We start from the raw sequence: 12,523 nt of genomic DNA on the forward strand, positions 1-12,523 counted from the left end.
ACACACACACACACACACACACACACACACACACACACACACACACACACACACACACACACACACACACACACACACACACACACACACACAACACACACACACACACACACACACACACACACACACACACACACACACACACACACACACACACACACACACACACACACACACACACACACACACACACACACACACACATTGACCCACTGAGGTAGAGCACCATGCAGGTGAAAACGATGAGTCCAAACCAGACACTGAAGTAGGAGACGAAGTAGATGATGGCGATGATGATGTCACAGATGGTGGGAAGGATACTGAACAGGATGTAGCTAAAGACAGGAACAACCAAAGAGTATCATTATAGATAAACTGTACAAGTGTGAGTTGGTTCCTTTGTACCATTGTGTCCCATTTTGTGACCAGTCAACATGTCCCCCCCCCCCAACAGTCTCACCTCAGCAGGTTGTTGACGGAGGAGGTGCCTCTGTCGACGCTCCTCAGCACGTCTCCGGTGCGTCTCTCCAGGTGCCAGCGCAGAGACAAGCCGTGCAGCTGGGAAAACAAACACACCTGAAGAGTGGAGGGAGGGGCAGTCAGAGACTTCCTGTTACATGTCTTTATATGATACTTTTTTATGCATGTTTTCTTCGTAACATTAAGCTGTCTTTGGCTCTTTTTCTGCTGTAACAACGTACAATTCCCCTCCGTGGGACTAATAAAGGTATTCTGAAATATACAATGTCGGTCACAGTGAAAGTGTTTCCCACGCTGCAGCCACCATCTAGTCTGAAGCACAATTCTCTGTCCCTACTTAATCCTAAACAGAGTCATTTTTATGGCTCCTCAAATCCCAGTCAAAACAATCTGTATCGTCACTGTTTCTGACTCCTTAAACCATACATAACAGAGATCACTGTTCCAGTCCTAACTAAATCAGTTATGGACAGACAGCTCTGCACGTCTAATTATCAAATCAAATCAAGTTTTATTTATATAGCACATTTTTAAAACGATTTTTGGTCGAGCCAAAGTGCTCTACATATAATAATGACCTTACAGTAAGGACACTATACAGTAAATACAACAGCACAGTTTGTGCAGATTATACGTATGAGAAAACGACACCCTCTGACCTTAGACCCTCACATCGTTCAAGGAAAAACTTCCGGAGAAAGTTTAAAGGGGGAACATGGGAGAAACCTCAGGTAATTATGTGACCACTTCTTCCGGGGATATGCTTAAAGTTAAATGTTTCAATATATTTTAAATAATAATATATAGGAAATAACATACCAAAAACACTTGCAACCATTTCTGACCATGAGACCTAATTTGAGACCATGTCCACTGTACATATTTGATCAGTAATTGGCTATAGCGAAACAATGACACAAGAAGTCTGAGTGGTACCCTGAACGCCTCTGCTGGTAAACTGCTGAACTCTGATCCACAGGAACTGACGGAGGTTGCTGATGAAACCAGAGGTACCTGCAAGAGAAAGTGAGATGGGAGAGGAAAGAACCTCAGGCTTCTGTAAGATGTTAACACATTTTATTTCGTAAACACACACTCATATGAATACACACCTGCCCCTCCTCCCTGTAGGAACTTGAGCAGTGTGTAGATGGAGACGGTGAAAACCAACGAAGTCCAGCCGCCTCCTGCAGAGAGCTCATTCACTGTAAACACACACACACCATTTTTATTTTCAGCTGCATCATTAATTTTTTTCCGATGACATTAATGATAATCCAGTAGACTAGATTCTCAGAATTGAACTGCGTTATGCTTTCTTTCAGTGCATATTTATAATTTGCTCATTAAACGAACACTTGACTATTGTTATTACTCATTTAAAAAATAGTAAGCACAAATGCATAAATAGTACTTGGATTATCCTGGAGAGTTGTGTTTATATGAGGATGTTTGATATTGTTTTTCTGTTGTTTTTCGCTGCCCTCATTTATTTGAATTCAGTACTTTGTTTGGTACTTGATTTACAACTATTTCTTCACTTTGACTGTGGTATTTCTACATTTACTCATGTAAAACACATTTCCCACCACTGACACACAAACGATCATGAACACATTCACACACTCCCCTTTTTGCCCCACAGACACATTCTCATTCACATTCATTACCATTTGGTACAAGTGCTGGGAATCAGGATGAAAAGAGAAAACACACTCAGATGAGGGCAGTATGAGAAGAAAAGGAAGATCCAGACAGAGAGACAGACATGGTGAGAACATTTGATTTTTAAAAGATGGAGAGAAATGAATAAAGAAACGTGTGTATTCAATATTCTTTTTACTTCTCTAGAGTGTGTTTTCAGAGGGGGGTATTTTCAACTCTTTGGCATTAGGTCCTGGAGTCTGAGGGTGGGAGGCGGGGTCGGACCCGGAGACAAAACGTCCGTTGTACCGGTGAGTTAACTCCACGAAAAAGGCCGCTAATGCCGGCTAAGCATGACTGGCAGGAGGGGTGACCTCCCAGAAAACCCTCCACACACACACACACACACACACACACACACACACACACACACACACACACACACACACACACACACACACACACACACACACACACACACACACACACACACACACACACACACACACACACACACACACACACACACACACACACACACACACACACACTCACTCTCTCTCTCTCTCTCTCTCTCTCTCTCTCTCTGAAAGCTCCTCCACGCCTTCCTCATCACACAAAGCAGCGCTCGGCTTCATTCTCTTAGCGCCGGCTTCTACTTTCATGTTGCTCCAAAAGCCAAATGGCCAGTTTTCTAAAGGGTAAAGTAGCTAAAGACAAACTGAATGCTGACTTCCTCTGAAGTGGAGGCTTCTGGGTCGCTGCCTTGTACTGGAGGCATGCAGTCCTGTGTACAAAATAGGGCAAAAGAGACTTTGGCAAATGATGACACCCCCCCCTTACAGAAATGAAGGTTGCTTTCTCCTTCAAACCAATAAGATCTCCTTTCACAGCAGCTGAACTGTTTACAGCAGCAAAACATCTTTTTGGGGATTATGATGTTGCATACATGACTGAATGTCCATTAGAGGTCTGAAGCGAATGATATAATTAACACTTGTTACAGACTTATATGGGTGTCTTCAGCTGTGTGTTTTAAGTGTGTTAATTGCATTACATCTGTAGTTAGTAACTTTTTTTAAAAAGGCTTAGAATTTGCTGAAACTTTCACTTTATGCTTACAGCAGTGCACAGGACACATATTTTGTAAGAACAATCCAAAAAGGCTATGAATATTCTTATCAATTTTCAAGAAATGTAGTCTGTAAAGGTGTAATTCTTGAAAACCAAATTAAGTCTGGATGATCAAAGAAGAATGATTTAAAGCCTGAACTAATGCTGTTTTAATAAAATGACATCGAGGTCATAAACACACTAGGATGAGACTACATAGCCTAACCCTAACTCAAGAAAACTAGGACATAATCAATCAAGGTCATGATGGAACAAAGCACTTCAAAAACACGATGACACTGCTGCCCTCTAGAGTTCGAAAAATGCAGTAAACAGGAAAATGTTCCAGTTAGACTTCTGTTCCTGGGAAGTGTTTCACTGTTTGTGACACTTCCATACGCACGTTGTAAAATACATATTTACAGAACTAAGAAATATCTGGATCCCCTATTCCATTATTGCAGCTTCTCTGTCTTTAGCTTACCAATGTTCTTGGAGTAAACCGGCACGAGCACATTGACCAGACGCTCCGCTGCGAGCAGGCCCACACACAGCAGCACGAGTCCCTGTAGCGCCGCAGCGCCTTTGGGCCAAACATAGGGCAGCAGCAGCCTCACCTTCCTCCTGAAGCCTTGCCAGGCAGATGAGGAGGAGGGAGAGGAGGAGTGATCCATCTGGAGGGAGAGAAAGAGAGTCAGAAAATGTTGTTTTGTCATTTCTCTTAGATATCGTAATTTACTTTTTCTGTCATCTCAGAAACTTGCTATGATTAGGGCCAAATGTGAAAAGGTTTTTGTGATCTGAGACTAAAGTCGGAATTCTGAGAAAGAAAAGTCAGAGTTCTGACTATAAAATTCAGACTTTTCTCAGAATTACATTTTTTACTGAATCCTGACTTTTTTCTGATTTCTGACTTTAATCTCAGAAGTCAACAAAACATCTGCTTTGGTCAGCTCGCAGACATTTTTTTTCACGTGGCCCTAATCCTCTTTCGTAGGCTATCGTTTAAAACATAAATTCAGCATAAATAAACGTATAGCAATACATAAATCCATTTACTTAACTCACCTCAATGACTCTTTTTCCACCTCTTCCACTTTTCACAGTGATGTCTGCCATGTCATTCCTCTCCAGTTTACTGTGATTTATTCAGCAGCAGCAGAACAACTACAAGTCACTCACACACACACACATTCTTGTCCAAGGATTACTGGCAAATATGTAATTAACTCGAGCTGCACTTCTATGCTGTGATGGTTTTTAAAAGCAGTCACAGGCAATCAGGGGGATTGACACACACACACACACACACACACACACACACACACACACACACACACACACACACACACACACACACACACACACACACACACACACACACACACACACACACACACACACACACACACACACACACACACACACACACACACACACACACAATTGTGTTTTGAGCTTTCAGCATAAAGTAGCTGTGGTCAGCATTTTGTTTTGAGCCGTGACTTTGTGTGAGAGAGGGAGAGAGGGTTTGACGACTGTGTGTGTGACAGGGTTATCAAAACAATAAAATAAAAGTGCTGGAGGATCAGGGATATTTTCTAAACTACAAGATAGAGAAACTAAAATATTTTTATGCAAGACTCAAGTATTTCAATGTGTTGGGTTAGTAGGTAGAACATATTGATACAAAAGCTCCAAGTCAATCTAGGTTTTTCTGTCTTTTTGGGTTTTTGTTATAATCCAAGTGTTCACTCTGCCTCTTTAAACATTTTGAAACTAAAGGCTTAATTGTAGCTTAACATTTTTCAATGCATGTGAATGTATTAATCGTGTTAAAATGTACACAAAGATTAACCTCAGCATCTACACTCATCTGGTATAATTCACATGGTTTGTTTGAAGATGTCAAATGAATAAATCAATTCAGATGATTCAAGAATATGCTGCTTTCACGCAGTGCTAATGAACCCTCTGAAATGTATCCAAATGTTATAGCACCACCCAGTGGGGAAACACACAGAAAAGCCTTCACAAGAGAGAGAGACAGTGAGAGGAAACATAGAAACAAGCAGGTTGTTTATTAGTAAAGAAAGAGTAACAAACCAGCAGGTTGAATGGAGTAAGAGGAGTTGGCCTGTACAGGAGTGTGCAGCTGCACACAGCGACATGAAGACATCAGCGTGGTGTTCTCTGTGGACGAAGCTCAGCAGGAACACCATCAGGATACAGAACAGGCAGGCATTCAACAGGTGAGCCACCACGGTGCTACGCAGCTCTCCCAGCCAGGACAGATGCATTGTGGGACTAAATCAACCAGGAGAGCCTCAAGTTTAACTCTGTGTAGAAGAAGATCTGCAAGTCTTCAACATAAAACTCCTATGTCTTTATACTTCTTTAAAAGGCATCATTTACATTTCCCTCCATGACATGTGATAGCTTCAGTTGTTAGTTTTTTAATTAAATTATATCCCCCCAAAAAATGTATAGATACAAGTTCATCAATCTGCTAGGGACGCCATCCACCAATTTGTAAAGTTATTACAATTAATGTCACTTTTATCAGCTGTGGTAGCAAAAGTAATATGCACATTAATGCATCAATTGTTAGTATCTTATAATATAATATGCAATACTACCCGTATCTGAATATAGGACATTGTACTTTTACTGCTGTATGTTTTGATGCCAATAAACTGCAGTACTTTTACTTACTCATTCATTCTGGTTACATGAATTAATTAGAATCCAACTGCTTAAAAACACAGGGGATTTAGGTCTGAATTCTGGGGAAGGTCTACACTTTAGGACTCAGGATTCAATATGGTTTAACTTTATCAAGTATTTCCTAACCTAAAACACAAAATGTGAAGAACGGTGTTGTGTTATCTTAAATTAGATTCGTTGACAGATTTCTTATATTAAACAACCGAACGATCAGCTTCTTCAGAGAGTTAAACCGAGGTTTACACTGCAGCAAGGTCAACCAGCTCTAGACAAGACTAGTACTTATACTGTACACTATTACTTCACCACATGTTTCAGATGGTTATTGAACTCCCTCCGTGTTGTGCAGATGAGTGGTAATTTGAACAGGAACCTTATTATTATCAGTTTGAACAAGACAGAAATGCAGTCTGAGAAAAGCTGAAATATTCTGGTAATCTGTGTGTTTGAAGGCTTGGTTATACACCTCATGATGACCCTGAGTGCTAGGCTGAAATACCACAAGACAGAGCAAAGACTTTACTTTTTCAGCTGAAATGTAAACAAAAAGTAAATAAATGTTTACTGTAAAAGAAAAACAGCACATGGGGAAATGTTTAGGGACCACAAACTGTCAGTGAATTTTGCTTTTAGTCTTCACAATCTGATCTTAATTATTATTTTTCTTTAAAAAAATGACAAACATTTGCTTCAGGCATTCCGGATTACCCTACATTTTTAGCAACATTTGGTAAACACTTATTGTTTAATCATGCAGCCGAAGCACTTTTGAAAGCTTAGAGCGAGGCAGTCAGGGTATTTCATTCAAAAGAAACAACTGTAGGTTTCTTAGCTAACAGTTGAGGTTTCAAATGGAGGCTCAAAGCGTTCAATTCTTTAACAGTAATAAGACATTATAGAATATCTATTGTATGAATAATACAAAATGTGTTAAAGCCATGACTTGTGGTATAATCCTGTTTCTTTGGCTAATACAGAGCTCACTATTTAATATCAACAGTTTCCTTTTGCATGCATCTGTTTTTAACATACTGTAGACATTTCGCCTGATGATTGTTTAATTCATAATGCCAATTTTTTTTTTCTCAGGTTTCAGAAACTGAATGAACACTTTGAGTCTCCAAAGACCAATAGGAAATACAACCATTGTTTTTAATGCTGTTTGTTTTAGCACTAATGTTAACAGCATTTATACATCAGCCTGTTAGTTGATACAGTTAGCCGCAGCCTTGAAGCACTACTTCTGTATTTATTATTGAATAATTGAACACAAAGCTGTTCTGTTTAGTAGTAGGAGATGAATAAAACATGTTCAAAAAATAATGCTGTGTTTTGTTTATAGCACACTATGCTTTGTCCCTGTGGGAAGCTGACATTTCTATCTAAAATCTCTGCTAAGAAGATGAATGAGATAAAACAGAACATTAGTACCTGAAAAGATCTTGTTACAGCTATATTAAAAAAAACATTTGTAGATTTGCACGGACCATTCTGCATCCCTGGCTTAAATAAATGCTTACTATAGTAGTACACTAAATGCTTAGGAGGGAAAAGAGCGTTGTGAAAGCAGAGGACAGCACTTGTGATGGCAGAACACATTCTACAATTTGTTTACATTCATCAGTAGAAACAAGACAGTAAATGGACTCTTCTGTCTAAAGACCCGATTTACAGTAGCAGCCACATCAACTATTTAACAAGACAAATTACTACCGCTATGGCTGGTTACTTTCCACAGTGGCTGCTCCACAAATGTACAAACAGACAAGTTAATTTCCCACCTTAACACCAAATGTCACAGGTTTTTGTTTAAGAAACAAGACAGATTTCTAAACCTGATTTCTAAACCGTACCTGGTGAATTTACATGCAGGTTTTCCCTGATTATTCTACCTTTTCTGTAAACTACATAAGCATTTTTTGGACAATTGTAAACAGTGATATCAACGAATGATAAGTGTCCTATAGAAAGGGTTTCAGTCTCCACGGTGCCTTCTCCTGTAAAAGGTCCAGTCGTCCTCTGTATTCCGTTTTTTCTCACCTTCAATGTACTGATGCTATAACTGCCCATTTCAACCCAGTTTGTGTCGTCCATGACGGTTCAGTTCAGTTCGGTTCAGTTCAGATCAGTCAGTGATTTGATGTAAATCCAGCGGTTCACTATGACACTATTAATAACGTCAACTCTGCTGCTATAGTCCAGCAGCTGTTCAGTTCAGTTTGATTTCTTCACCTAGCGAAGACAGACTGCTCCAGGTCACATTTCCAAATATGATTTCACTATCAACCTCAGTTCTGAAATAAATAAACATTCAATAAATAAAAAGTATATCATAGTGAGGGTTCAGCGCTGTCCAGTCCAAGAAACTTTACGTGTTCACAGCTGCAGTTTTTATATATTGTCATTCAAAAATGATCTGTTATACTTCATACCAAACACACAAATAAGAATTAAATATCCTGTTTGAGACTAGTTGTTTTTGCTCTCTACCGTTCAGACTTTTTAGTTGATTATTAGCAAGTAATTGTTACCTTCACCAACAGGGAGGTTATTTTTTTAGCTTGTTTTTTGTTTGTCAGCGCGATATTCATGAAGCTTGTTAGACAAGAGTAAAAGCTATTACATTTCAGAGGATAGCAAAACAAAAACAAAAATTACTTTTTAGTGTCTTTAGAATGACCAGATAGGGCATGACCTTTGCATTTAACAAATCACTATGCATCCAACGCCACAGTTACCAGAACATGCATGCTATCGGGTCAATTGGTTTATATTTCGTCTCACAAGTTATTTTGTGAATTAATCCCCAGGTTCTGGTAATCCAGTCAAAGGCTTCTTGATAGAGGTCCAGGATTAAAACAGCAACTAAACCAACATTTTCTTTAGACTCTCTTTCGTGAGTTTTTCTCATTCAAATCAGACTATATGAAACAAATGCATCTTTAGCAGGTTTTTCACAGTGCATTACCTCATTGGTCACTGTATAAACTCACTAAGCCTTTTTAATGTGCTCAGTCATGTTAGCAAAAGCATGTGATCTGATCATGGGTGGTAAATGCTTTTCAGTTGGTGAGTGATCCCTGCCTGCACCTCTCTACAGATCCAAGTGAATAAGATACAAGATCAGATTATCTCTCAACATAACTGGCTCCGCTTGCCTCCAATATACACTCTCTCCCTGTAAAAATAAATATTACAAATATAAACTAATGTTGCCATAATGTTTGCTCACAGTGTGTTTTCTAAATGCTAATTTTCTCAACTTTTAGATTTTTTCTTTGGGTTTTATGGGGTGTTCTAGGCAGTTTTTGGAACCCGCTTCTCATGTAATGGTTGAAACTAGGTGATCTAGTGTTAGTCAATAAATAAATATAATTCAGCCATTTATTTCAATTATTTCATCTTCTTATTATAAGTTTGGTCTGACTGGTCCTTGGAAGAGGATTCAATCTCGCACTACATGACAAATCCAGGCACCAAATCCCTTTCCCACGCACACGTTAATAAATACAGGATAAAATGAAATGCTTAAAATATATGGTAATGTTATTGTTGGGGTCCCGGTGGTCACAGTGTGTTTCCCATGCTGCTGCTCACCAGCCCTTTGATATTAGTGATGGGCCGGACGTCATGCAGCTGTTTTCTCCTGTCAATAAATGTGGCAAGCCGCGTAGTGTCCAGGGGCTTCTTGGAGTATTCCCCACCGTGTGCCCCCCCGCGGCCCACCCAAGGGTGCTGCAGACAGGAAGTAGCGCTTGGCCTCTTCCTGGGATCCTGCTGCAGCAGCGAGGACACAAAGTCCCTCGCCGCCTGGCTCACATCTCGGAAGTAATCATCCGGGAAGCAGAAGTCAAGGCGGCAGATGTTCACGCAGGTTTCCTCCAGTGACTCATCCAGAAACGGGGAAACCCCACTGAGCATCACGTAGGCCAACACGCCCACGCTCCACATATCCGTGGCGACAGAGACTGGAGTCCCACGGATGAGCTCAGGTGCAGCGAACTCTGGGTTTCCGAGCAAGAGGTGGACGTACCGGCGGTGAGCGGACAGCTGGATGGCATCACCGAGGTCGATGAGCTTAATGCCCGGGGTGTGAGAGTGGAGGTCCACCATGATGTTCTCAGGCTGCAGCACAGAGAAACATATACAGATTTGTTAATATAAAATGTGATTCTTATAAACAGTTACAAAAAGATGCAACTCCAAAAGTTCTAAAATTCAATTTTACATATCAATCAATAATCCGACACCCTCTCTCGTTAGACCCTCACAGTGGACAAGGATAGCTCCCAAATAAAGGTCGCCAAAAAACACTACATGGGGTCAGGCAGGACCCCGGCAACAGTTACAGCTACAGCCAAGACTATTGATGCAAATGTCTCATACAGCTCCACCAGATAATCGATTACATTACCAAAGCACAAATGAAAACAAATAAGAAACTTGCTCCATTGCTAGGTGAAGTTAGTCTTCATTGATGTAGCACACACTCTCACCTTCAGATCCAGGTGTGTCACTCTGCAGGTGTGAAGGTGCTGCAGGGCCTCGAGTGTCTCTCTGATGAAGAACGCCACCTTCTCCTCCATCAGCTCATCACAGGCCACCAGGTAGTCGAGCAAACGCCCGTCCTCCAGCCTGACACACACACAGGATTATAAGACTCCAGTGTTAAAGGTCACGTATTATGCAAAATCCACTTCTTCATGTCTCTTCTACATCAACATGTGTCCCCTCTGTGTAAAGAGATTCTGAAAGTTTCAGGCAAAAAGATTCTCTCTCTTTTTGTCCTGATCCATTTATATAAAAACCTGTCTGAAAATGAGCTGATCAGATTTTGGACACTATGATGTCATAACGATTTGTTGGCTTGTGTAACCATTAGCCAATCACCAACCAAGGTAACCCCCCCCCCCCCCCCCCCCACCTTATCACCTGAATCTCCTCCTAGAGCACCATTGTGTTCTTTGTAACTAAATATCTCTCAGAGGGGCGTGGGGAGGGGCTCCTTATTTTCATCTAAAGTAACAGACAGAGAATCAGCACTTTTGAAACAGGGCTGAAACAGAGGGGATTATGGGTAATGCAGCAATGATCTGTTTGGTGTTTGGAGCCAAACACTTCAGAGACATGTTTTATATATATTGATGAAAGACAGAATAATAGGGGACCTTTAAGGGACAAGGGCTTAAGACATTACAGTTCATTTGGTCATAATAACGTTTATTTTGAAGCAGGAGGTTCTTTTAATGAGTCAGACTCACAGCTCCATGGTCAGCATCAGAGAGGTTGGAGACTCGTACGTGTCCAGCAGCGCCACCAGCTGGTGATGCTGCACGTGTTGGAGGACGTCCGCCTCATGAGCCACCTGCTCCTTCTTCTGCATCTTCTTACTCACAAATTTAACCGCAACCTGAACAGAGTAAAAAAAAGCATGTTACAACACACTGCAAGACAAAACAATAACATTCACTGGAAACTGAAACATTCAAAACCTTACATATGATTAAATAAAAAATACAACTCAAAACTTGGATCACATACAGTCTCAAGATCTACTGAAAAGGAACCCTGATTCATGAGAATTATTTTTTTAAAACTCACTGAAAGTATAACTGAAAATACAAAATGGGCAAACTGCCACCTTATTTATAATAAAAACGTTTTTGAATGTAACTAAATAGAAGACATAAATTACATTTTCCAAACAACAGGCTATCACCGCAAATCAAAAAACGTTAACACTTATGAGCACGCACTTTACAACAGCATCAGTTTTTACAACACTTTAATTGTAACTTACCTCTTTCTTTGTAGATTTGTTGAGACATTTTCTCACCACTGAAAATCGTCCCCTGGTGAAACACACAAGAACAAGAGAGGCTGAATTAAAAGGTCTCTCATCTTTCACATCTATCTACACCTGGGGTCAAAATCAATCTTGGGTTGTTAATCACATTATTCTGAAAGTCAGTGCATTTGCATCACTCTACCTTCCGATCTCACAGATTTCAGAGAAAGTCGACTCAAAGTTTTCTTTCCACTGGATCCCTGTTCCATCATACCCTGAGTCTGGAAAAAGATCAATCAAATGAGATCAATAATATGGAGTCATACTGTAAGGTCACATGATATGGAAACTATTGAAGAAATATATTATTTTCAGTAAGAAAGATAGCTGAATATTCACAAAAATATTGGTATAACATTTAAAAAGCCCCAACATTCAATAATAATACTAATAATAATAATGGTATCTTATTTGTCCAGTGCAGTATAATATATCTAGTATGATTAGGAGTCAATGGGTCACATGACATGAATGCTATCAGAAATTAACAAGACTTTAAAAAAAGAAAATGCAGGACTTTACCTAAAATATTTATATTTTCAATGTTTTCTTCCTGGCCAAGACTCATATCCAATCTTAACAGCTTTAGGGTGGTGGTCAGTAATGTTAAGAAAACGGTAATCTAGTCCTTAATGCATTGAAATCGGACTATTGTCTCTCAGAAACTCTGGGAAAGGCATAATTGCTGAAGGACAATATGTCTGGCTCCCA

General features: G+C 40.0%; 2 protein-coding genes across 3 annotated transcripts in view; both read right to left on the reverse strand.

The window, feature by feature from the left end:
* abcb6b (ATP binding cassette subfamily B member 6 (LAN blood group) b) overlaps window positions 1-6,320 on the reverse strand; it is a 24,614-nt gene extending 18,294 nt beyond the window's left edge. The window contains exons 1-7 of the mRNA XM_079665793.1: window positions 5,344-6,320; window positions 4,306-4,375; window positions 3,722-3,911; window positions 1,593-1,685; window positions 1,417-1,494; window positions 461-575; window positions 204-335 (exon numbers count right to left, since the gene is read on the reverse strand). Coding sequence (XP_079521919.1) covers window positions 204-335; window positions 461-575; window positions 1,417-1,494; window positions 1,593-1,685; window positions 3,722-3,911; window positions 4,306-4,375; window positions 5,344-5,537 — 872 coding nt within the window. The 5' untranslated portion in view covers window positions 5,538-6,320. The remainder of the gene's footprint in view (window positions 1-203; window positions 336-460; window positions 576-1,416; window positions 1,495-1,592; window positions 1,686-3,721; window positions 3,912-4,305; window positions 4,376-5,343) is intronic.
* An 873-nt stretch (window positions 6,321-7,193) lies between these two features.
* kalrna (kalirin RhoGEF kinase a) overlaps window positions 7,194-12,523 on the reverse strand; it is a 135,864-nt gene continuing 130,534 nt past the window's right edge. For both annotated transcript variants that reach the window (XM_079664447.1, XM_079664446.1), the window contains 5 exons: window positions 11,955-12,033; window positions 11,765-11,816; window positions 11,226-11,374; window positions 10,461-10,599; window positions 7,194-10,089 (listed from right to left, as the gene is read on the reverse strand). In XM_079664447.1, coding sequence (XP_079520573.1) covers window positions 9,532-10,089; window positions 10,461-10,599; window positions 11,226-11,374; window positions 11,765-11,816; window positions 11,955-12,033 — 977 coding nt within the window. In that variant the 3' untranslated portion in view covers window positions 7,194-9,531. The remainder of the gene's footprint in view (window positions 10,090-10,460; window positions 10,600-11,225; window positions 11,375-11,764; window positions 11,817-11,954; window positions 12,034-12,523) is intronic.

Source organism: Notothenia rossii (assembly GCF_949606895.1).
Source record: "Notothenia rossii genome assembly, chromosome: 2".
NCBI lineage: Eukaryota > Metazoa > Chordata > Actinopteri > Perciformes > Nototheniidae > Notothenia > Notothenia rossii.